Source organism: Kogia breviceps, chromosome 14 (genome assembly GCF_026419965.1).
Source record: "Kogia breviceps isolate mKogBre1 chromosome 14, mKogBre1 haplotype 1, whole genome shotgun sequence".
NCBI lineage: Eukaryota > Metazoa > Chordata > Mammalia > Artiodactyla > Physeteridae > Kogia > Kogia breviceps.
The window spans coordinates 70,093,209-70,116,965 of NC_081323.1; the positions used below are offsets into that span (position 1 = coordinate 70,093,209).

At 44.9% G+C, this 23,757-nt stretch overlaps 1 protein-coding gene and 1 long non-coding RNA gene across 4 annotated transcripts in view; one reads left to right on the forward strand and one right to left on the reverse strand.

Annotated features, from left to right (window-relative positions):
• Window positions 1-15,496, reverse strand: part of LOC136792518 (uncharacterized) — a 78,124-nt gene extending 62,628 nt beyond the window's left edge. Inside the window, exons 1-2 of one of the 2 annotated variants that reach the window (XR_010836420.1) lie at window positions 14,457-15,496; window positions 13,577-13,705 (exon numbers count right to left, since the gene is read on the reverse strand). This is a non-coding gene — a long non-coding RNA (uncharacterized lncRNA). The remainder of the gene's footprint in view (window positions 1-13,576; window positions 13,706-14,456) is intronic. The other variant, XR_010836419.1, reaches the window with a different exon arrangement.
• Window positions 15,497-15,650: 154 nt separating this feature from the next.
• HS3ST2 (heparan sulfate-glucosamine 3-sulfotransferase 2) overlaps window positions 15,651-23,757 on the forward strand; it is a 92,367-nt gene continuing 84,260 nt past the window's right edge. For both annotated transcript variants that reach the window (XM_067012572.1, XM_059037028.2), the window contains exon 1: window positions 15,651-16,525. In XM_067012572.1, the coding sequence (XP_066868673.1) occupies window positions 16,041-16,525 (485 nt within the window). In that variant the 5' untranslated portion in view covers window positions 15,651-16,040. The remainder of the gene's footprint in view (window positions 16,526-23,757) is intronic.

Consider the following 23,757-nt stretch of genomic DNA (forward strand, 5'->3'; position numbering starts at 1 on the left):
ACAGTCAGTTTACATACAAGGAATCCTAAATGGCCAAGAAATATATAAAAAGATTTTTACCCTCAGTGATAATCGGGGAAATGCAAATAAAAACAATTAGTTACCATTTTTTTCTTCCATATGACAGGCAACATTATTTTTAAAATATACTTTCTTAATAGTAGAGTTGATGAGATTGGGAGGAATTGCTGGGGGAGTATGGATTAGCAAAGTCACATTGGAGGGAAATTGGGGAGGATCTATTAAAATTGAAAACATTCACACCTTATAACCCAGTGAATCCATCTAGAGAGATACTAGCATGTGTACACAGTAAGGGCAAGGAAAAGCCGGGCTCTACCAGTTGCTAAAATACTGAAATACTTCTCTTTGGGTTGGTAGACAGCCCCACCCCACATCCTACCAGTGCTCTAAATCCCCACTGCCCAGGGCACTTTAACCTTTTTGCCTCAGCCTCAAACTGTCCCTACTGTCCCGTGATCCAGCAACTAAATAGTTATAATGAGTTAACTGAATGGCACAGAGCGGGAGCTTGGACTGCCCTCCAGCCCTGGCCCAGGGACGGTTGTAGCTGGCTGGGGATATTTAACCGTGATCCCTGTGTTAAAAGATGTTCATTGAAGCATTGTTGTAAGAACGACAGATAGGAAATAACTTGAGGCAGAAACTGCTAACAGCCTCTGCCAAATATCCTTGTCTCTTTCAAAACAACTGAACCTAATACCATTACTGCCTGTCAAAAGAATACATGTCCCAGGTTTCCTTGCAGCCAGGTGGCCATGTGATTAAATTCCAGCCAGTGAACGGTGAGCTGACAGTTGTATGGGACTTTGGGAAATCTTAAAAGTTAGGATGGGCACCCTTCTTTCCTTCCTCCATGCAGTCCCCTCTACTGAGGATGTGGTGGTGGGGGCTGCAGCACCCATCTTCAACTACAAGGAGGTGAGACACACCCAAGGTTACAGAGAGCTGGAAGCTTGGGTGCCTGGTAACTTCTTGGAGCCTCCGTGTAGCCACAGACTGCCTACTTCTGCACTTCCTTTAAATGAGATGAATTGATATCCTATTCAAACTGCTGTTGCTTTGGGTTTCTCAGTTATATGCAGCCAAGTTAAACCACAATGGATACAAAGCTAAATGCCTATTTACAGAGAAATGGCTAAATCAACCCTGATCTATAAAAAATGTAAATTGGAAACAACTTGAGGCAGCATCTATATGATGAAGTACTTTGCAGAGACTGAGTTAAGTCTACAGGCATTAACATGTTGAGTGAAAAAAGCATGTTGCAGAATATCATAATTGTATATGTGTACTACTCCCTAAACCCCCAATAAAGAATGCTGTTTTTTTTCGCTCGATTTTTCTATACATGAAAGCGTAGAAGAAAGACTGAAAGTATACTACCTAAACTATGATAATGTTAGTAACTTTTGGGGAGAGGACAAAAATTGCTGGAGGATGGTCAAAGGGCACCATATCTTTGGCTGCAGTATTCTACATTTTTACAAAAGGAATGATTCATGTACTACTTGTATGGTACGAATTAATTAGGTTTCCCACATACCCACCAGCCGACCTTCTTAAACTGTTTACTTGCCTGCTGCTTGCCACCTGCAGGGTCCACATTTGAGAACTGTCAGAGCTTAAGACTCAGACCTGGAGGAGCAGCCTCTTTGCCACACAGAGATTAGCTTGAAAGCCACCACCTGAGTGCTTTCTGTTGGAGCAGTTCAAGGTGCTTTCAGAACCCCTCTGTCACACAGACTGTATTTCTTACAATACCACTAAGTCTAAAGGAATGAAAAAAAGTATTAATCTACAGGGACAAAGAAAGTGAGAGGACACAACAGCAAATGAGAAATTACAATAAAAAATTGGACACAGCACCCAGCACAGCAGAGCTGAGAAAATTGCACTGAACACCTAAAGTAGGAAATACTGCTGGAGAGAATCTTCAAAAGGCTGAGCTTTGGAGTCACTGGGTGTTGCAGAAAGCAGGAAAGAGGTACAAGTCTTAGCAGCTGCACCCTGAGCTACAGGCCTTGCACACAACTGGGAAATTACGCTGCCCATTCTTTAGTCACTTATTCTACAGAAAAATTGACTAAGATGACTTCAAGCAGGGAGACCTCAGACAGAGTGGTGAGAAGGAGAGGAGTGTGGGTATAGACCAAGGGGAATTAGGTTAAAGTCATCCTCCTATGTGGTATTTATTCATTGGTCCCCTGACAGATTCTTCTGTTAACTTCTCATTTTTGAATGAGGCCAGTTTTGGGTCTGCTAGTTGCTTGAGAATAGTGTGGGGACAGGGTAGAAGGGAGCAATCTGGTCAGTTGGCAGTTTTATCTTAATTTTATTGTCTCAAAACAATTCTTACCAGGTTTACAAGTCTTTAGCCTCTGGGGCAGATCTTCTCTGGGTGAGGTCAGAAGCCACAAGGGCTTTAAACAGAAGGACCCCTCTCATTGTTAAGATGACTTTAGGAAGACCTGTTGGGGCTGTATCAATCAGTGCCTGCTCATGAAAACAAAATACTCTTAGGTATTTTAAACAGAAAGAATTTAATACAGGAGGTTGGTTCCAACAGTGATGGAAAGATAAGGGAAGCAAAAAGGGAAGGATAAAGTTACTTAGAAATTAGTAACTGCAGGAACTACCCCTAGACTATAGGAGCAAAAAGGAAAATGTTGTGGCCCATGATTGCTATATCACAGTGATTGCTGGAACATCTGCTACTGTTTCTGCTGCCTTAGGAACCACAGCCACCTCCACCTTGCAAGAAGCCAGGAGGTCACATTCCCACTAACACTGTAGGAACCTGGGGACCCCTAACTGTCCAAGAGGTGGAGGGTCTGCTACACCCATGAGTTCTGTGCTGCTAAGGTTATAGGAATACTCACTTCAACCTCCATACTACATGAACAAGAAATTAGAAACCTGCATTTAACCAACCCTTCTGTTGCTGCTAATGCTATGTGAGACACTTCTAGAAGCAAAGTATGGTTTCTCCCTTCCATTTGTTTTCCAGTCTCCTGCTAGGAACTCACATTGGGCAAACTTAACTGGAAATCAGGTGGCAAGGGATTCTGGGAAATGTAGTTTTCAGGCTTTCAGCATCTTGCAACCCAAAGGAAAGCATGGAAGAGTGGAGATAGAAATGAGAGAGAAGAAATGACTGAGTAGCTACTGCAGGAATTTAGGTGAGAATGAATGGTAGCTGGGACTAAGATGATGGCAATGGAGGTGGTGAGGGGCAGTCTAATCCAGTATATATTCTGAGGGGAGAATCAATATGATTTGCTCATGGATCAGATGTGGGGTATGAGAGAAAAAGGAGTCAAGGCTAGCTCTAGATTATTCTTTTCTTAAGCAAATGGAAGATGAGGATTTCTATTTACTTAGATGACTAAGACTATGATAAAAGCAAGTTTAGGTAACTAGTAAGAGTTCAGTTTGGGACATGTTTGGTTTGAGATGCCTACTAGATGTCCAGGTGGAGATGTCTGAGTAGACAGTTTAGGGGAAAGGAGGTAAGAATTTGAGATGCAGTAGTTTATAAATGGTATATAAAGTCATGAGACTTCAGATCTCACTAAGGGAGTAAGTGTAGACAGAAAAGAGATGACGTCCAAGGACGAATCCCTGGGATACTCCAAGTTAGAGATCATGGAGACAAAAAGAAACCATCAAAGGCAGCTCAGAAAGAAGATGCAGAGAGGTGAAAAAAAAAATGTCAGAAGAATCTGGTGTCTTGAAATCCTGGGGAACAAAAAGTTTCAAGAAGAAAAGGGTGCCAACTGTGTCAAATGCTGCTTATAGGTCAGGTTCAGTGAAGACTAAGAATTGACTTGAGTTTAGCACTATGGATGTCGCTGGTGACCTTGAGAAGAAGTTTTAGAGGAGAGGTGGGAACATAAGCTTGACTGAAATGGGCTCCAGGGTGAGTGGATGGAGAGAATATAGAGTCAGTAAACAGAGATCTCTCTTGAGGAGTTGAGATGTAAAGAGAGGAATGAATACAAATGGTGCTCTAGTTGGAGAAGAGATGAGGTCAAGACAGGATTACGTCTCTCTTTCCTTTTTAAGATGGAAGAAGTATCAATTTATTTGTATGCTGATGGGAAGGACCCAGTGGAGAGGGAGAAGGCTGATGATGCAGGAGAAAAGGGGAACGATTGCTGGAGTCATGTCCTTGAATAGACAAGAGTGGATTGGATATAGTACACAAGTGGAGGGGTTGGCCTTATCTAAAAAGACAGACCATAACATCATATTAACAGGAGAGTAAATAAAGTATATAAACACAGCTACAGGCAGGTGGGTAGAGGCAGTGGTAAATGTTCTCTTTCAATTGCTTCTATTCCCCAGTGAACTAAGAAGCAAGGCCATTGGCTGACGGGGGATGGGGAGGAGGTGTTAGAGGTTTAAGAAGAGGTGAGAAGGAACTAAATCGTTACATAGGGGAATGGGAAAATGGATTAGGGAAATGTAGTATGATTGCTAGGAAGTGTAAGGATCCACTTGAGATTAGAAATGGTAAATTTTAAGTGAGATTAGTCATTAAGCTTGTGCATTTTCTGTGTTCAACTGTCTGGGTGTAGGCATTGGGCACTGAGTGGGCAGAGAATTGATTTTAACTAGGAAATACGGCACTGTGAGAGAAGGTCACGGGAGTTGATGACATAAGCAAAAAAGTGATTATTGTGTTTATCCATGGAATTTACACTGAATAAAGAGGGAAGAGTGGGTATGAAGGAGGTGATCAATAAACAGAGAATTCAGTCCTTTAAGTTAAGTTGTCCCATATCCTCAGGGCTAAAATTATTGTCCTCTAGGCAAAGGGGTCTTTGAGGGTATTACCTATCTATTTATATAATAAGCATTTATTGAACATTTGCCATGAACCGTCCAGAGAGGATATCTGGTTACTTCCCTAGAAACATTTAAAATATCAAGGAGATAAGTTAGATCCAAAGCAGGAGGTGTCTTAGGTGATTAATGAGAACAGAGATTTACTTTATTGTCAATAAAACTTTCAAATAGATTGAAAGATACATACCTAATTGAAAAGTACATACCTGTATCAATCAAAATATCTTAAGTCAAAAAGAATTTATTCATGGATGTAATTGAAAAGTTTGCAGCATAATAATGGCTAATGTTTATTGAGGGCTTATCATTAATGAGGATATGTTTTAAGTGCACTGCATTTATAATCTCATTTAATCTTATTAGCAGAGCCAGGATTTGAACTCAGGCAGTATGCTTCCAGACACTGCACTCCTAACCACTGTACTTTACTGTCTCTTGAAGAGATAGCTTCAGGCAAAGCTGGATCCAGGGATTCAAACACTATCACCAGGACTCAGTCTTTTCCTCCCACTCTGCTCACTTCGGTGGTGAATTAATTCACATGCCTGCTAGGTTCTCTCCATTCATGGTAGCTGCAGGCTTACACCATCCTTATATCCAGCATTTCCAGAAGAATGTTATTTTCTGTTTCTGAAAGTACTAGACCTACACAGGTCTATACTTAGTGATATGACATAGATTCACAATATCGTTAAGTTACAAAAAAAAACAGCTTACAAAACAGTAGCTATGGGCTGGCCCATAAATAAGCAAACAAATGCATTTATAATTGAAAGGATGTAAAAAAAATTAATGACAGTTGTTTCTGAATGTTATGATTTGGGAGACTTTTTGCTTCTCAGTATTTTCATTTGTTTCTCCATTGGAGAATGTATTATCTGTATAATAAAAATGTTGAAAAGAAACAAAAAACTCAGTACAAGCTGACAAATGTATCTCCCTAAATTGTTCTCTGTACCTAGGTAGATCTTCCACTCCTATACTACTAAAATCTATATCACAGGAAATTGATAATTTCAGGGTGACGACACCAGCAGTGACATTCTTATCTGCTTCCTTGTGGTTAAAGAGGGAGTATCAGGAGGTCAGCTCTACCATATTATTGTACAGGTGAACAGGCTTAGTATCTTCCCTGACATTACAAATAATTCACTTTGGAAAAATTCTGAAATGAAATATTAGTTCTTTTTTGGAAGCCCTGATGGGGTGATATTATTTAGTGGTCCATCAAGAAGAAGAAAGGAGATGGAGATATATGTACACATATAGCTGATTCATTTTGTTATATAGCAGAAACTAACACAATATTGTATAGCAATTATACTCCAATAAAGATGTTAAAAAAAAAAGTTAACTTGTGCTAGTGAAAAAAAAAAGAAGAAAGGAGATAAAGAAACCAAGGGAGTCCCAACGTGAATATGCAGCCCAAATTCCAAGTACCAGGCTGAGCTGGAACTAGCTGTTTAATCCCCACCACCAAGGAGTTTACAGTCTTATTAGGAAGGCAAGATGGTAAGATAGGGTGGATATAAGACGATGTGGGTTAAATAATGCAGGATGGGAGGTGGGGCCGTGTAACAGCACTGACCCAAAGGAACATTATGGGTAAAGTTGATCGTCAATCTCCCCATTCATGCTTTTTTGCACTAGTTTCCCCCTTCTTCACCCTGCAGTATCTGAGTGAGAACATGGACAATTCGACCTACTTGACACTGTTTCCTCATGTTTAAAATAGGGATAGTAATAATCTGTGTCATGTTTATCGAGAGGATTAGATTAGTTAATGCATCTAAATGCTTTGCCCAGTGCCTGCTACTGAGCAAATGCACAGTAAGGAGTGCCTATTATTGTTATGATTATTGTTGCCAATGGCAAAAGTAAACCGTCGTGGAGAGTGACAAAAGGCTTGGAATTTAACAAAGTACTTAAAATCAACCACGGTTCCTGGTCTTCTAGATTTGGTTCCCTTCCATAGGAAGTACCTGGTCCCTTGAACTTTTGCCCTCTGATTTCATCCAGAGAAGGGAGCACGTGAAAAATCTTCTCTCATCCTCACTCCTAGCCTCTTTCTTAAACGTGGAATATTCATTCACATCCTCTCGGCTCAGATGTGAATGTTGCATCTCACACAAACTGCAGATCATGTGACTTCATTTCCCAGCCTTTTGCCTCATAAGAACCACCCTCTTTGGAACATTTTTCTCACATTTTATAAAACTCGGCACTAGGGAAATTTTTGAAAATGACACTGAAATAAAACTGAATAATAAGACTTGATTGGGTCCAAAGACTTAAGGGAAAGAAAATGTCATTTTATAATTTCAAATTCAAGGAGGTCTTACATGCAAAGTATTAGAGTGGGAAGGAAGATTCAAGATACTGCTGATGCAAAAGAGAAAACAAAGACTCAGAAGGAAAAGGATGAGAAAGAAATGCGTTCTGTGGCTGCTATTCTGTTTACAAACCCAGTTCTCCATTCTTCTTATGAAATTCATTTATTACCTGGAAGTTCTTCTTCTGTGTGAATTATTCCAAATTTTGCTTTTTGCTTATGTTAGCCAGAGTCAGTTTCTGTTGCCCGCAACTCAGTAACCCTTACTGATTTACAAATAAAGAAAAAAAGGGGAGTTGCCGCAGCTGTTGGCTGAGCCATGTGGCTGACAGGGTCTTGGTGAATCGGCCAGGTGTCAGGCCTGTGCCTCTGAGGTGGGAGAGTCAAGTTCAGGACATAGGTCCACCAGAGACCTCCCAGCTCCATGTAATATCAAATGGCAAAAGCTCTCCCAGAGATCTCCATCTCAACGCTAAGACCCAGCTCAACTCAACGACCAGCCAGCTACAGGGCTAGACACCCTATGCCAAACAACTAGCAAGACAGGAACACAACACAACCCATTAGCAGAGAGGCTGCCTAAAATCATAATAAGGTCACAGACACCCCAAAACACACCACTGGATGCGGTCCTGCCCACCAAAAAGACAAGATCCAGCCTAATCCACCAGAGCACAGGCACAAGTCCCCTCCACCAGGAAGCCTACATAACCCACTGAACCAACCTTAGCTATTGGGAGCAGACACCAAATACAACGGGAACTACAAACCTGTAGCCTGCAAAAAGGAGACCCCAAACAAAGTAAGTTAAGCAAAATGAGAAGACAGAGAAACACACAGCAGTTAAAGGAGCAAGGTAAAAACCCATCAGACCAAACATGAAGAGGAAATAGGAAGTCTACCTGAAAAAACATGCAGAGTAATGATACTAAAGATGATCCAAAATCTTGGAAACAGAATGGAGAAAATACAAGAAATGTTTAACAAGGACCGAGAAGAACTAAAGAGCAAACGAACAGTGATGAACTTAATTTATGAATTTAATTAATGAATTTAATTTCATTAAATGAAATTTGAAATTCTCTAGAAGGAATCAATAGCAGAATAACTGAGGCAGAAGAACGGATAAGTGACCTAGAAGATAAAATAGTGGAAATAACTACCACAGAACAGAATAAAGGAAAAAGAATGAAAAGAATTGAGGACACTCTCAGAGACCTCTGAGACAACATTAAATGCACCAACATTCAAATTATAGGGGTCTCAGAAGAAGAAGAGAAAAAAAAAAAAGGGACTTAGAAAATATTTGAAGAGACTGTAGTTGAAAACTTCCCTAATATGGGAAAGGAAATAGTCAATGAAATCCAGGAAGTACAGAGAGTCCCATACAGGATAAATCCAAGGAGAAACATGCCAAGACACATTAATCAAACTATCAAAAATTAAATACTAAGAAAAAATATCAAAAGCAGTAAGGGAAAAACAACAAATAACATAAAAGGGAATCCCCATAAGGTTAACAGCTGATCTTTCAGCAGAAACTCTGCAAGCCAGAAGGGAGTGGCAGGACATATTTAAAGTGATGAAAAGGAAAAACTTACATCCAAGATTACTCTACCCAGCAAGGACCTCATTCAGATTTGATGGAGAAATTGAATCTTTACAGACAAGCAAAAGCTAAGAGAATTCAGCACAACCAAACCAGCTTTACAACAAATGCTAAAGGAGCTTCTCTAGGCAGGAAACACAAGAGAGGGAAAAGACCTACAATAACAAACCCAAATCAGTTAAGAAAATGGTAATAGGAGCATACATATCAATAACTACCTTAAATGTAAATGGATTAAATGCTCCAAACAAAAGACATAAACTGGTTGAATGGATACAAAAACAAGACCTGTATATATGCTGTCTACAAGAGACCCACTTTAGACCTAGAGACACAACAGACTGAAAGTAAGGGGATGGAAAAAGATATTCCATGCACATGGAAATCAAAAGAAAGCTGGAGTAGCAATTCTCATATCAGACAAAATAGATTTTAAAACAGAGACTATTACAAGAGACAAAGAAGGACACTACATAATGATCAAGGGATCAATCCAAGAAGAAGATATAACAATTGTAAATATTTATGCACCCAACATAGGAGCACCTTAATACATAAGGCAAATGCTAACAGCCATAAATGGGGAAATTGACAGTAACACAATCATAGTAGGGGACTTTAACACCCCACTTTCACCAATGGACAGATCATCCAAAATGAAAATAAATAAGGAAACACAAGCTTTAAATGATACATTAAAGAAGATGGACTTAATTGATATTTATAGGACATTCCATCCAAAAACAACACAAAACAATTTCTTCTCAAGTGCTCATGGAACATTCTCCAGGATAGATCATATCTTGGGTCACAAATCAAGCCTTGGTAAACTTAAGAAAATTGAAATCATATCAAGTACCTTTTCCGACCACAATGCTATGAGACTAGATAGCAATTACAGGAAAAAAATCTGTAAAAATTACAAACGCATGGAGGCTAAACAATACACTACTTGATAACCAAGAGATCACTGAAGGAATCAAAGAGGAAATCAAAAAATACCTAGAAACAAATGACAATGAAAACACGATGACCCAAAACCTATAGGATGCAGCAAAAGCAGTTCTAAGAGGGAAGTTTATAGCAATACAATCCTACCTCCAGAAACAAGAAACATCTCAAATAAACAACCTAACCTTCCACCTAAAGAAATTAGAGAAAGAAGAACAAAAAAACTCCAAAGTTAGCAGAAGGAAAGAAATCATATAGATCAGATCGGAAGTAAATGGAAAGAAATGAAGGAAACAATAGCAAAGATCACAAAGATCACTGGTTCTTTGAGAAGATAAACAAAATTGATAAACCATTAGCCAGACTCATCAAGAAAAAAAGAGAGAAGACTCAAATCAACTGAATTAGAAATGAAAACGGAGAAGTAACAACAGACACTGCAGAAATACAAAGGATCATGAGAGATTTCTACAAGCAACTATATGCCAATAAAATGGACAACTTGGAAGAAATGGAAAAATTCTTAGAAAAGCACAACCTTCCAAGACTGAACCAGGAAGAAACAGAAAATATAAACAGACCAATCACAAGCACTGAAATTGAGACTGTGATTAAAAATCTTCCAGCAAACAAAAGCCCAGGACCAGATGGCTTCACAGGCGAATTTTATCAAACATTTAGAGAAGAGCTAACACCTATCCTTCTCAAACTCTTCCAAAAGATAGCAGAGGGAGGAACACTCCCAAACTCATTCTATGAGGCCACCATCACCCTGATACCAAAACCAGACAAAGACATCACAAAGAAAGAAAACTACAGGCCAATATCACTGATGAACACAGATACAAAAATCCTCAACAAAATATTAGCAAACAGAATCCAACAGCACATTAAGAGGATCATACACCATGATCAAGTGGGGTTTATTCCAGGAATGCAAGGATTCTTCAATATACACAAATCAATCAACGTGATACACCATATCAACAAACTGAAGGAGAAAAACCATATGATCATCTCAATAGATGCAGAGAAAGCTTTTGACAAAATTCAACACCCATTTATGATAAAAACCCTGCAGAAAGTAGGCATAGAGGGAACTTTCCTCAATATAATAAAGGCCATATATGACAAACCCACAGCCAGCATTGTTCTCAATGGTGAAAAACTGAAACCATTTCCACTAAGATCAGGAACAAGACAAGGTTGCCCACTCTCACCACTCTTATTCAACCTAGTTTTGGAAGTTCTAGCCACAGCAATCAGAGAAAATAAAGAAATAAAAGGAATCCAAATAGGAAAAGAAGAAGTAAAGCTGTCACTGTTTGCAGATGACATGATACTATACATAGAGAATACTAAGGATACTACCAGAAAACTACTAGAACTAATCAATGAATTTGGTAAAGTAGCAGGATACAAAATTAATGCACAGAAATCTCTGGCATTCTTATTCTTATACACTAATGATGAAAAATCTGAGAGTGAAATTAAGAAAACACTCCCATTTACCACTGCAACAAAAAGAATAAAATATCTAGGAATAAACTAAGGAGACAAAAGACTTGTATGCAGAAAACTATAAGACACTGATGAAAGAAATTAAAGACGTGATACAAATAGATGGAGAGATATACCACGTTCTTGGATTGGAAGAATCAACATTGTGAAAATGACTCTACTACCCAAAGCAATCTACAGATTCAATGCAATCCCTATCAAATTACCAACGGCATTTTTTACAGAACTAAAACAAAAAATTTCACAATTTGTATGGAAACACAAAAGACCCTGAATAGCCAAAGCAATCTTGAGAACGAAAAACAGAGCTGGAGCAATCAGGCTCCCTGACTTCAGACTATACTACAACGCCACAGTAATCAAGACAGTATGGTACTGGCACAAAAACAGAAATATAGATCAATGGAACAGGATAGAAAGCCCAGAGATAAACCCACACACATATGGTCACCTTATCTTTGATAAAGGAGGGAAGGATATACAGGGGAGAAAAAACAGCCTCTTCAATAAGTGGTGCTGGGAAAACTGGACAGCTACCTGTAAAAGTATGAAATTAGAACACTCCCTAACACCATACACAAAAATAAACTCAAAATGGGTTAAAGACCTAAATGTAAGGCCAGACACTATCAAACTCGTAGAGGGAAACATAGGCAGAACACTCTATGACATAAATCACAGCAAGATCCTTTTTGACCCATCTCCTAGAGAAATGGAAATAAAAACAAAAATAAACAAATGGGATCTAATGAAACTTAAAAGCTTTTGCACAGCAAAGGATACAATAAACAAGACCAAAAGACAACCCTCAGAATGGGAGAAAATATTTGCAAATGAAGCAACTGACAAAGGATTAATATCCAAAATTTATAAGCAACTCAGGCAGCTCAATAACAAAAAAACAAACAACCCAATCCAAAAATGGGCAGAAGAACTAAATAGACATTTCTCCAAAGAAGATATACAGGTTGCCAACAAACACATGAAAGAATGCTCAACATCATTAATCATTAGAGAAATGCAAATCAAAACTACAATGAGATATCATCTCACACCGGTCAGATTGGCCATCATCAAAAACTCTAGAAACAATAAATGCTGGAGAGGGTGTGGAGAAAAGCGAACACTCTTGCACTGTTGGTGGGAATGTAAATTGATACAGCCACTATGGAGAACAGTATGGAGGTTCCTTAAAAAACTACAAATAGAACTACCATATGACCCCACAATCCTACTACTAGGCATATACCCTAAGAAAACCATAATTCAAAAAGAGTCATGTACCAAAATGTTTATTGCAGCTCTATTTACGATAGCCAGGACATGGAAGCAACCTAAATGTCCATCAACAGATGAATGGATAAAGAAGATGTGGCACATATATACAATGGAATATTACTCATCCATAAAAAGAAATGAAACTGAGTTATTTGTAATGAGGTGGATAGACCTGGAGTCTGTCATACAGAGTGAAGTAAGTCAGAAGGAGAAAAACAAATACCGTATGCTAACACATATATATGGAATCTAAGGAAAAAAAAATGTCATGAAGAGATTAGTGGTAGGACGGGAATAAAACACAGACCTACTAGAGCATGGACTTGAGGATATGGGGAGGGGGAAGGGTAAGCGGTGACGATGTGAGAGAGTGGCAGGGACATATACACACTACCAAATGTAAATTAGATAGCTAGTGGGAAGCTGCCGCATAGCACAGGGAGTTCACCTCTGTGCTTTGTGACCACCTAGAGGGGTGGGATAGGGAGGGTGGGAGGGAGGGTGATGCAAGAGGGAAGAGATATGGGAACATATGTATATGTATAACTGATTCACTTTGTTGTAAAGGAGAAACTAACACACTATTGTAAAACAGTTAGATAAAGATGTTAAAAATAATTTTAAAAAAATAAAATAAAATAAAAGAATTTGAGTGAGGAATTAATTAAATTGTAATCAAACACAGAGATGGGATGATGTCAATAGAACGGTTCATGCCTTGAATAATGGAATCAGAATTATGCATCACCAGAACCCCAAGAGGTTTAAGTTTGTCATAACTCCCCATTGTACGGCTGAGAAAACTGAGGCTCAGAACTGTCAACCCATTGCCCACGGTATACCTGGAATCTAGGGTAAAGCTGTTGGCATTCTTTCTTTTTACTTTTTCTTTTTGAATAAATGAAAGCTATGTCATGATTCAAGATTCAAGTAGACTTTTTTTTTTTAATGAAGGAGTGAGATGATGAGATAAGATACCATTTAATCAGGTCAAATGTGTAAGGACCTACCTGTTGGGTCCAAAAAAGCCCACTGTACAAGCACAGTATGGGGTAGATGTGCCTTAATCAGCAGCACTTGTAAGAAACACTTAGAGACATTACTTGGCTGAAGCTTGAGTTGTCAGCAGTGTGATGTAGCTACAAGAAAAAGATGATGGAGTCATGGGAGGCATTACTAGAAACAGAGTTTAGGGAAGGGAGGGGAGAGTCCTGTTGAAATTTTCAGTCTGTTGAGCTTTTCAGTCTACACTGGGGAATTCCTCATTCAGTCCCAGGTGTCAGACTTCAGAAGTGATATAGACAAATTAGTTCAGATCTAGGATGGAATTATGTGAGGAATGGTTCGAGGAACTTAGGAAACTGCAAAGCACTCTAACTAAGAGCTTGAATCTTGGAGTCCGACCGCCTGGGTTTCATCCCAGCTCAACCAATTACTGAGTATGTGTTCATTAAGCCTTAATCTCACTGTAAATTAGGAATTATAATAGTACCTGTCGCTGAAGATAAATGAGGTAGTGAACGCCAAGTGATTTGCATGTTACTGGCACAAAACAAGCACTCAATAAATGTTAGGATTAAGGAAGCGACGTGATGTGAGGATAATGGTAACAATCCCATAGGTTGTGGTGAATATTAAATGAGCTAACACATGCCCAGTGCTTGAAACAAACTTCCTAGTTATTATCATCTGTAGGAGAGTGATTGGCCTAAGGTTTCTAAGGATGGGTCTGGTTTGGGGACAGAATATTCCCTTAGCTTGGGCTAAAGTCCACAGAGCCTGACCAGATTATTCCCCGAAGAAGGACCCTGAAAAAGGATGTTCAGTTTGGGGAGAGAGAGGGGTGCAGTGAGGGTGGTGGTCACTCAGACATTTCATGGGGGTACTCACCTGGTAAACACCTGGACAGGATGACGCGGCACTGTGGAGTGACAGCCCAGCTGCGTTCTTGGCCATGGTCATTTAGGCCTGTCTGCTGAACAGTTCTGATCCTCTAGTGTGGTCACGCAGGGCGGTACTGGGGTTGGTCACTCAAAGCTGTTCTGGGCACGGTCACTGATAATTGTCCTGCGGGCAGTCACTTAGGAGTCATTCAAGGAGGAACCGCTCCTGGATAAGTCCTCCGCGCCCTCTGTTTCCTCCTCCCAGTGCCACTGCGTGCAGAAGTCCTGGACCTTCGGGACGCGGTGGGACCCTGGTCAGCTCCCCGGGGAGCAGCCCACCGCTAGGGGGCGGCGGCTGAGAGGGACCCGCCCTCGGGGAGTCCGCTCCTTTGGGGCTCGCTCTTCCGCCAGGCCCAGGAAGACGTGGAGTGACAGTGGGTGGGGATGCACGCTTCATGGGTGTGAGAGCGAGCCGCCTGGGTGTGAGTCAGCGCGCGGGGGTCCAAGGAGCTCCACGGATAGTCACGGAATCTCACTCACGCTCGGCTCCTCCGCTCATCCCGTCTAGAGCGTGTGTCCCAGTCCTGCGCCTGCGTGCGCACACCGCACGATGTCCGATTCCAGGCTCTGGGTGTCCGTTGGGTGAAACGGGGGTGGGCGAGGAGAGAGTGTCCCTGTGGGTGTTTCTGCGCCCAGGTTAGATTTCTCTCTCCCCTCCCCGTGTGGGGTCTGGGGGCGTATCCCGCTCAGGTACGCCTGTACCTGTGTTTGTGCGTGCGTGCGTGTGTCAGTGTGCTGGGACCTGTTACCAGTGCAGGGTGCTTGCGTCTGTGCCCGGGTCTCTGTCTGGGTCTGGATGTTGGCGCAATCTCGAACCCCTTGGTGTCGGGAGGCCCTGGTGGCCGGGGTATCCAGCCTCCCGGAGGAGCAAATGCCTCGACACCTTCCCCTCACCACCCCAAGCTGGCCCGGGCTCCTTAGGGAGCTGCCTACGTGGGGAGGGCCCGGGGTGGTGTGTCCCTGGGAGGGATAGAGAGTGGGGGCCAAGGTGCTGGCTGGGTCCCCGGGCGGGGCGCGGGCTCGGGGGACCCGCGCGGCTGACGTCAGGCGACTCCTTAAATAGAGCCGGCAGCGCGCTCGGCCCCGCATTTCTCGAGGAGCCGGAACGCGGCCGGCCGCCAGCGCCACCGTCCGGCCCGCCCGCCCGCACCGCCGCGCCGCCGCCGAGCGTTCGGGGCGCCGCGGCGCGAGGATCCGGGATGGGGCTTCGGGCGCTGGGCGCGCTTCTAACCCGGCGCACGTGAGAGCCGAGGAGCGCCGGGCGCCGCCCCGCTGCCCGGAGCCCCGGAGCCCAGGACGCGGGGATGTCGGAGGCGCCGCCGCCCGTTCCCCGAGGAGACGCCGCCTCCGGGATCCCCGGGCATGCTGCGCGCCCGGGCCGGCAGCTCCCGGAGAAGACGGCGCCCCCTATGCCCGACCCCCGTGGCCCGGGCCGCGCCGCTCGAGCCCTCTAGGCGGCCGCAGGGCCCCAGCCGCTCCGCCGCCGGCGCCCCCTCGGAAACCATGACCCCCGGCGCGGGCCCATGGAGCCATGGCCTATAGGGTCCTGGGCCGTGCGGGGCCACCTCAGCCGCGGAGAGCGCGCAGGCTGCTCTTCGCCTTCACGCTCTCGCTCTCCTGCACTTACCTGTGTTACAGCCTCCTGTGCTGCTGCGACGACCTCGGCCAGAGCCGCCTCCTCGGCGCGCCTCGCTGCCTCCGCGGCCCCAGCGCGGGCGGCCAGAAACTTCTCCAGAAGTCCCGGCCCTGCGATCTCCCGGGCCCGACGCCCAGCGAGCCCAGCGCTCCCAGCGCGCCCGCCGCTGCCGTGCCCGCCCCTCGCCTCTCCGGTTCCAACCACTCCGGCTCGCCAAAGCTGGGTACCAAGCGGCTGCCCCAAGCCCTCATTGTGGGCGTGAAGAAGGGGGGCACCCGCGCCGTGCTGGAGTTTATCCGCGTGCACCCGGATGTGCGGGCCTTGGGCACCGAGCCCCACTTCTTCGACAGGAACTACGGCCGCGGGCTGGACTGGTACAGGTAAGGAGGGGAGCCCCACTCAGCGCGCCCCGGCTCCAATCGGCTCCGTCCTCTGAGCCATCTCCTGCGCTTTCGCTTCCTCTTAACCCGGCTCGCTGAGTGGGTTCCGGTTGACACGTGAGGGGGTGGGGGAACTCTAGCAGAAGGATTTATCCAGAACTTCCCAGTGATTGTGCAGACGGGCCCCGGTTTCTTGAACGGCGAAAGACAGTTGGCTCTGGAATCGCCGGAAGGGAAGGGAGATCTCTGGCCTGACCTCGGGGCGAGTTGGAGGGCTGGCTCCGTGTCCAGCGTCTGGGATAAAGCCGAGTGCCCAGGGAAGAGGCAGCCAGGACAGGTGCTGCCTGAACACAGCCGTCTCCTGAGTCTCGCCAGATCTTTCCTGGCATTTGACGGACCCAGAGAAGGGAAAGTCCGAAGAGGGCCCCCTCGCGGCAGGGCTCTGCGCTTGGGCGAGGTTCCCGGAGTTCAGGCCGAAGGAGAGGGCCATCCCCTGAGGTGTCGGCATGACAAAGGTCCCTTCTGGAGTTTCATTCTGAGCTCCAGGTATTTTCTGCTGTATCTGGCCTGAGACTCCCAGTCACTCTGACCCTGAACTAGTGTTTTTGAATAGTGGAAAGGATCCTGGATGTGAGTCTTGGCTCCATCACTTAGCTTAATCAAATTCCTAAAATTCATTGAGCCTTGATTTTCTGGTCCATCACAAGGAGCAGGAAAAGTCCCTGCCCTGTGTGCCTCTCAAGGCCTTTCTAAGCGCTCTAAAAGTGTCAAAGAGACACTTTGCACTGGGCGATGCTTCTAAACCAGCAGCCAGGGTACGGAATTTAGAATAATTGTAGGCACCTCAGATGAAGGCTGGCTAGGGTCATAGGGGCAACCAGTCATAGGCAGACTGTCCACTCCCCCACTGCGCGGCCAGGGATGACAGTCACCCAAGCTGGTGGTGTCTGGGAATAGCCTGAAGCTTCTGGAAGGTAGTAGCCTCCACTGTTCAATGCCCATTTCCCTCCCAAGCCCTGTATGGTGCTGAAGTGTAGGACCGGCCCATGTGTGGGCTGAGCAGGGCATCCCTGGGGGTGGTGTAATGTATGTGGTCCCCATAAAACCTGGGTCACAAATTTCTCACCATTTGCCTGACCCCTTGAAGACTTGCTAGAAATGTCTGCCTAGTAATGGAACTGGGGAGGGGTAACATGGTAGCTGACACAGTAGCTGAGGCTGTTCTTTAAAAATTTTATTAAAGTAAACCCTCGAGGGAGTAGAAAGTCATAAGCATATTGGATAAAGGACAACTTCATTAGAAGGAGGACCCCACTGGGCTCATAATGAGGACCCTGGATTTGTAAGAATCGGGGCAACAGGGCCAACTTGTCCCCTTTGCCAGGGAGCCCTGGCCTGCAGTGGTCATGGCTTATGGAACCAGGGGTGGGACATGCCCCTTCCTCAGGAAGCAGACACACAGTCCATCTCCAGTGGAGTGCAGCAGGGCACAGCTGGTCTGTGGGTGGCCCCAGCACCGTTATGTTGGCTGTATGGAATAGGGAGGGTGGCACAGAATGGCAGGTCTGGTGCTTTCCAAGCTGTGACCCCCGGGCATCCCACCTGGGTGTACGAAGTATTCGAGGACAGCGTCTGAGCCAGACCGTGGGGTGGGAGAGGCGAACACATCTAACAGCAGAGCGCGATGTGGGTCAGCCATGCCATACTCTCATGCATGGCAGGGTTTCCTCGATGGAAAATCTAAAGATCATTGTGAAACCCTTTGCCGAAGTGAAGTGCCTTTTAAGTGCAAAATAGCAAAATTCTGAGCAATGGCTTTTATTGAGCCCTCCACTAAACACCTATTCCCTGCACCCAGCCCCTGCACTCCCTCTTCTGTGCTCTGCCACCAAACACCATACCTCAGGCTTCCTTCTTGGAGCCTGTGTCATTCAGGGATGGCTGCTTTTTATTTTTAACCTTGGCATGTGTGATTCTAAGCCAGCTTAGCTGTGAACCTTAGAGATGGGAGCCGTGCCTTTTTTTTTTTTTTTTTTTTTTTTTTTTTTTTTTTTTTAATATAGCACATTTGGATTCTGCTAAAATTCTCAGCTGAGTCTTGGTAGGTTTTATTTAACATCAAGCATGCTGACAGCTCCACTTCTCTCTCTACTACCCCCCACTTCCCAGGGTCTGTCTTACCGTCCCTTTCCCCCCTTTATATTTCTGAAAGAACATTTGGCCTGCAGGTCGGGTACTAACAGCCCCATCCCCATCACTTCCCCAGTAAGGCTAGGAGCCTCTAGCATCAGGAGGGGCTTTGTGATTTGTGCTTACTTGGGTTGCAAATCCACACCCCCAGAGCCCAGGGTTTCGGGTGTGGATGGTCATTTCTGCATAAGGTAATACTGCCCCATTTGGATGCTGTTTCCGTAATTTCCAGAACATTTCTCTGTATGTGTTTTACTCTTTGTTATCACTCAAGTAACATGCATTAGTTGCAGAAGTGATGGGGATAGATGGTTTTCTTTAAAACCCATGCTCTCACTTTATTCCTGAATTCCATGACTTAGGACGGCAGGTGGTAAGATGCTTCTCTCTCTGCCTGTTGCCCTTATCATTTCACAGATGTGAAAACTGCAACCCAAAAAGAGAGCATCTGGAACGGGACCCAAAGCAAGCTGATGAAATTTAGGCCCAAAAGTCATTGGCATGCAGTGTCCCACCAAGATTTACACATACACGCTGTGTGTGTGTGTGTGTGTGTGTGAGCTCATGCGTGTGTGTATTTCCAGCCAAGTACTCTAACCAGTGTTCTACACAGCTTGTCACCATAAAGCCAGTGTCCACTGGGTAGACATGGCCAAAGAGCCCTTGCACCTATTGTAGGGGACTGTGTTTTCCAAAGGTAGAGTTGCAGAGTTGCAGGCAGTGGATCTCATTATGATCTGCCCACCTTGAAGCCCCTGGGGATAACCTCCCAGGTCTGGAGGCCCCAGTCAGGTAGACAATGGAAAAATCAAAAGGAGAGACTTCTTTCTGTGAGTAAGTGGAGATAAACCAGGAGGTGACAAACGGTGCCTGAAGGCAGAATGAAACAGCCAGAGAGGCACCATTGGCCAGAGACCAGGAGACAGAATCTGCACCTTCCTCACCCCCAGCCTGAATCCTCTCTTGGAACTAGCCCAGTTCAGGCCACCCTAGGAGAGCCCATCACTGAAGCTTACCTCACCTCTGCACCTGGCTAGCTTCCCCTCCCCCAATTTGCTCCACATACAGAAGGGTCCTGGCCTTAAGTTCTACTTTCAGCAGCTCGGTGTGCAGGGCGGGGGTCGGCTAGCTGCTTGGACAGGGAGGCAGAGTGAGACCATGCTACCAAGGGACCCAGGATAGGAGCTGCTGTCAGAAGGCAGGAGATAGTCCCCTATGCTGGCTACTTGGAAACAGTGATCTTCCTGAGTCCTGGCTTCCTCATCATATGATGGCGCCTGTGGTAACTATCAGAGAAGGTTGTTTTGAAGAATGAATGAAACCCTGTATATGAAAGTGCCCTGGAAAATTCCCTGGTGTATAAAGATAGGACAGTAATGTTATCACTGTTACCACTATTACTACTACTATTTCACTAACACTCCTTTTACCACCATCAGTACTATTAGTATTAAAACTATCAGTTTCTTTCCCCACTGCTGTTACTACATGGGGCTGAGGAATTAATTAATTGCTGGAAAAGTAGTTTCATGAATGCCTGGGAAGGGTCCTGGCCTTAAGTTCTACTTTCAGTTCTGCTTTAATTGTCCTTTTTCCCCTCCCTCCCTTCCTTCTCTCCTTCCTCCTGCATTGGTAAAAAGTCACTTCTCATTTCTGGGTGTCAGTTTGCTCACCTTTAAAATGAGAATGATATCTGACAATGTATGTGAAAATGCTTCTCCCAATCTCGGCATGCATCAAAGGTTGAGTATGAGACAGAATATTCAGGGCCTTCATCTTTCGTAAAGAGCCATAAGTTGTGCATTGTCCAGTAGTTTTTAAAGTCTTAGGGGAAGCTGAATTTTGTGTAAAGTGTTCTCCGTTTTGCTAGTTTTCAGCAACTGGGGTTGGGGGGTGGCAGTTTAAAGAGGAAGTGAATCTTCTCTAAATGCATTGAAATGCCAACAAGAGCAAGTTAATATGTGATAATTGACTCTGTGCTCTGGTGTCAAAATTGTGATAGATGAGCCTGTTCTGTAAATTTTAGACTCTACAAGTCTGGTTATTTATTTGTTCAGTGGCAGTGGTGTTCTGCGGATGGCATAAGGCAAAGAAGACACAGCATTTGCCCTAGAGGCAATAGTCTAAGTGAGAAAGAGAATTAAAAGCACAGAATAAGGTCTATCACCCTATCCAGCTCATTTCAATCAAGAAATCAAATTTCAAGAGCGAAGCCAAACCCTAGAAAGGCAAACTTTAAGAAGAAATAAAACCAAAGGCAGAAGGCAGGGGAAGTAATGAATGTGGAAGGCTTTACCACCTTTAACAAACTGATGGACACGTGGCACACATGGACCCGTGCTTACCACGTGCACAGATGTGTGTGCACCCACAGCTCACACGTGGGCACCCGCACACACAATTCCAGTGTCTGTTCAGACACATCTTCATAAGGAGTTTTCCTGCTTCTGTCCAGGAGGATGTCACACACGCTGATTAAATGGATCCACTGAGATCATAAATCCTCTGTCCGCCTTGTAGGTCCCTGTCAGCCTCGCAGCAGCTGGAGATATAGTAGTTAGTTCCAGCACATGTACAGTTCTTGTCAAGCACCGAGGAACATTCAGAATGGGCAAGAAGGACTGTCATCGCTCAAGGCGGCTTTTTGAAGAACTGGCTTTGCTTCCCCCTAGAGCTGGGTGGGACAGTGGAAGAGCTTGGAATGAAGACTGGGCTTTCCCCATGGCCTTTGGTATGTGGCTATTTAGGGGCGAAAGACCCGGACCAGCCCCAGTGCTATTCAGCCGGCACACACTGTTGCGTCTGTTTTGGATGTTAAAATATTACATAGATTCTAAGAAGCACATTTTCTTTTTCACCTTTTAACATCTCTGAAATTAGGATGTGTCTAATGATTGATGGGGTCTTAAGTCCTTGAGATACGATGCTTCCATATTGGATGGAAACGCTCTCCCCCAGAGATACCCTCTGCTCTGGAAACTCACTGGACCTTACAAAGGGCCAGCAACTAGGTGGCAAATGCCCGGCCCAGCAGGGAGCCCCTAAGACCCTGCTTGTCTCTGCAGCCAGCAGGGGTCTCTTCTGATTGGTGAAGGAGCTGTACCCATTTTAGGTTTTTGATTGTTGCCCATGCCATTTTCTATCCTGAAATGAGGGGAAGTGTGGGTTGACAACCACCAGGAGACAACAAGATGCTCTGGTGGTCATGTTCTTCACGGGCTGCTGTTCTGCCCAGATATATGGAGTCATATCCCAAGAGTCCCTAACAGGTCCAGGGCATGCTTGGTGCCCAACGGGTGCTGTTACCTGCAGTGCTTGCTTCTGTTCCGTGCATCGGGCGTGCAGGACTGTAGAACAGTTTTCTTCTCGTTGGTTAGACTTCCACGCATCATTCCTGAATGATTGCGTGACCGAGTGGGCGGGGCGGAGGCGGAAGCACACAGCTGCGGATTGATCGCAGTGCCCTGAAATGAGTGCCCTTGGAGGGCACGCCCTCTCTGTGAGCAAGGGCTCGGCGGCCGCGGGGTGTGGGGCGGGTAGGTAAGCTCGCTGGCTGTGAGTCAGGCTGCAGGGCGTCTGCAAGGTCAAGCAGTCTAACTAAACCTGTGGGACTCTCTCTCCCCTCCAGAACTAACCCCTGGGCGGGTTAATCCATTTATTTGTCAAACACCTACCATTTGCAGGAATCAGTGCCAAGCTGCTGGAGACCGGCTCTGCTGCCACTTTGTTCTCCTAGTGGTCTGCACGGATGGGCTGGAGGGTTTTGTAGTCCATGGGCAGCTGGATGAGGTGGGTGAAAGCCACAGTGATGGAAGTAACTTAGCATTTCAGAGGTAATTGCTGCCTGTCAAGCTCCACAGCTGGGCTGTTGGTCCAATGCTGCACTGACAGGGCTTCCTCAGAGGATAACGGCATAGAGAGCGAGGGGCAAGGGGTTACTACTGAGCGTGTGCTTCCAAGGAACTTGGGCCAGGTGGACTGGTTGGGTTACCTGGGGCCTGAGCATCACATGATTTCCCGGACACAAGTCCACTGGGAGTGGCTTCCCAAGCTCTGAAATCAGCGGCGTTTAATCGTGGTTCCATCTCAGTGCTCGTGGCCACCGGCTCCCACGAGTAAGAAACCCAGGGTGTCTGCTCTGGGTGGAGGCCCAAGGACCTCTCACTGCTGTTCTCTGAGAGGCAGCATCATGCCCACATCTTCGGAGGGTGGCATATTCCAGGCTTCAGTCATTTTTGTACCGCCTCATATTTGCCAAAACCCGGCATGACCTCTACTATTATTTTCTTAATAATTTGTATGTTGACGTTAACATTTTAAAATGATAATTTTTATAAAGAACTGGGTTGATTTTTCTTCAGTGTGTACATTTTAGAATAGATAATATGTTCCCATAGTGCAGACTTCAAAAGTGACAAAGGGGCTTCCCTGGTGGCGCAGTGGTTGAGAATCCGCCTGCCGATGCAGGGGTCACGGGTTCGTGCCCCGGTCCGGGAAGATCCCACATGCCGCGGAGCAGCTGGGCCCGTGAGCCATGGCCGCTGAGCCTGCGCGTCTGGAGCCTGTGCTTCGCAACGGGAGAGGCCACAACAGTGAGACGCCCGCGTACCACAAAAAAAAAAAAAAAAGTGACAAAGGATATTCAATGAAAACCATTCTACTCCTTCCCACTCTGTCTCTCCACCACGCAGTTCCTCTTCCCAGAAGCAGTCACGGGATCCGTTTTTGTGTATCCTTCTAGAGATGTGCTGTGCATTTGTAAACCTAACACCCATTATGCAAATGTAGTCAAAATACATATTTTTAGAAAACAACTTTATTTGAAAACCACCTTAAATGGAAAACCAGCATCAGTTGCCATAATTAGAAAGTAATTGTAAAAATCAGTAGATTGAAAACAAACAGTGCTATTGAATTTTTGCTACTGAAAGTGACTAGAATGTTCCAAACCTGTAGCCTGCTCTATCTTTGTTTAAAAGAGGACATCAGGGGATACTAAGAAGAGCAGTTAAAGAAATACTAATATCAATGTGAAACATTTC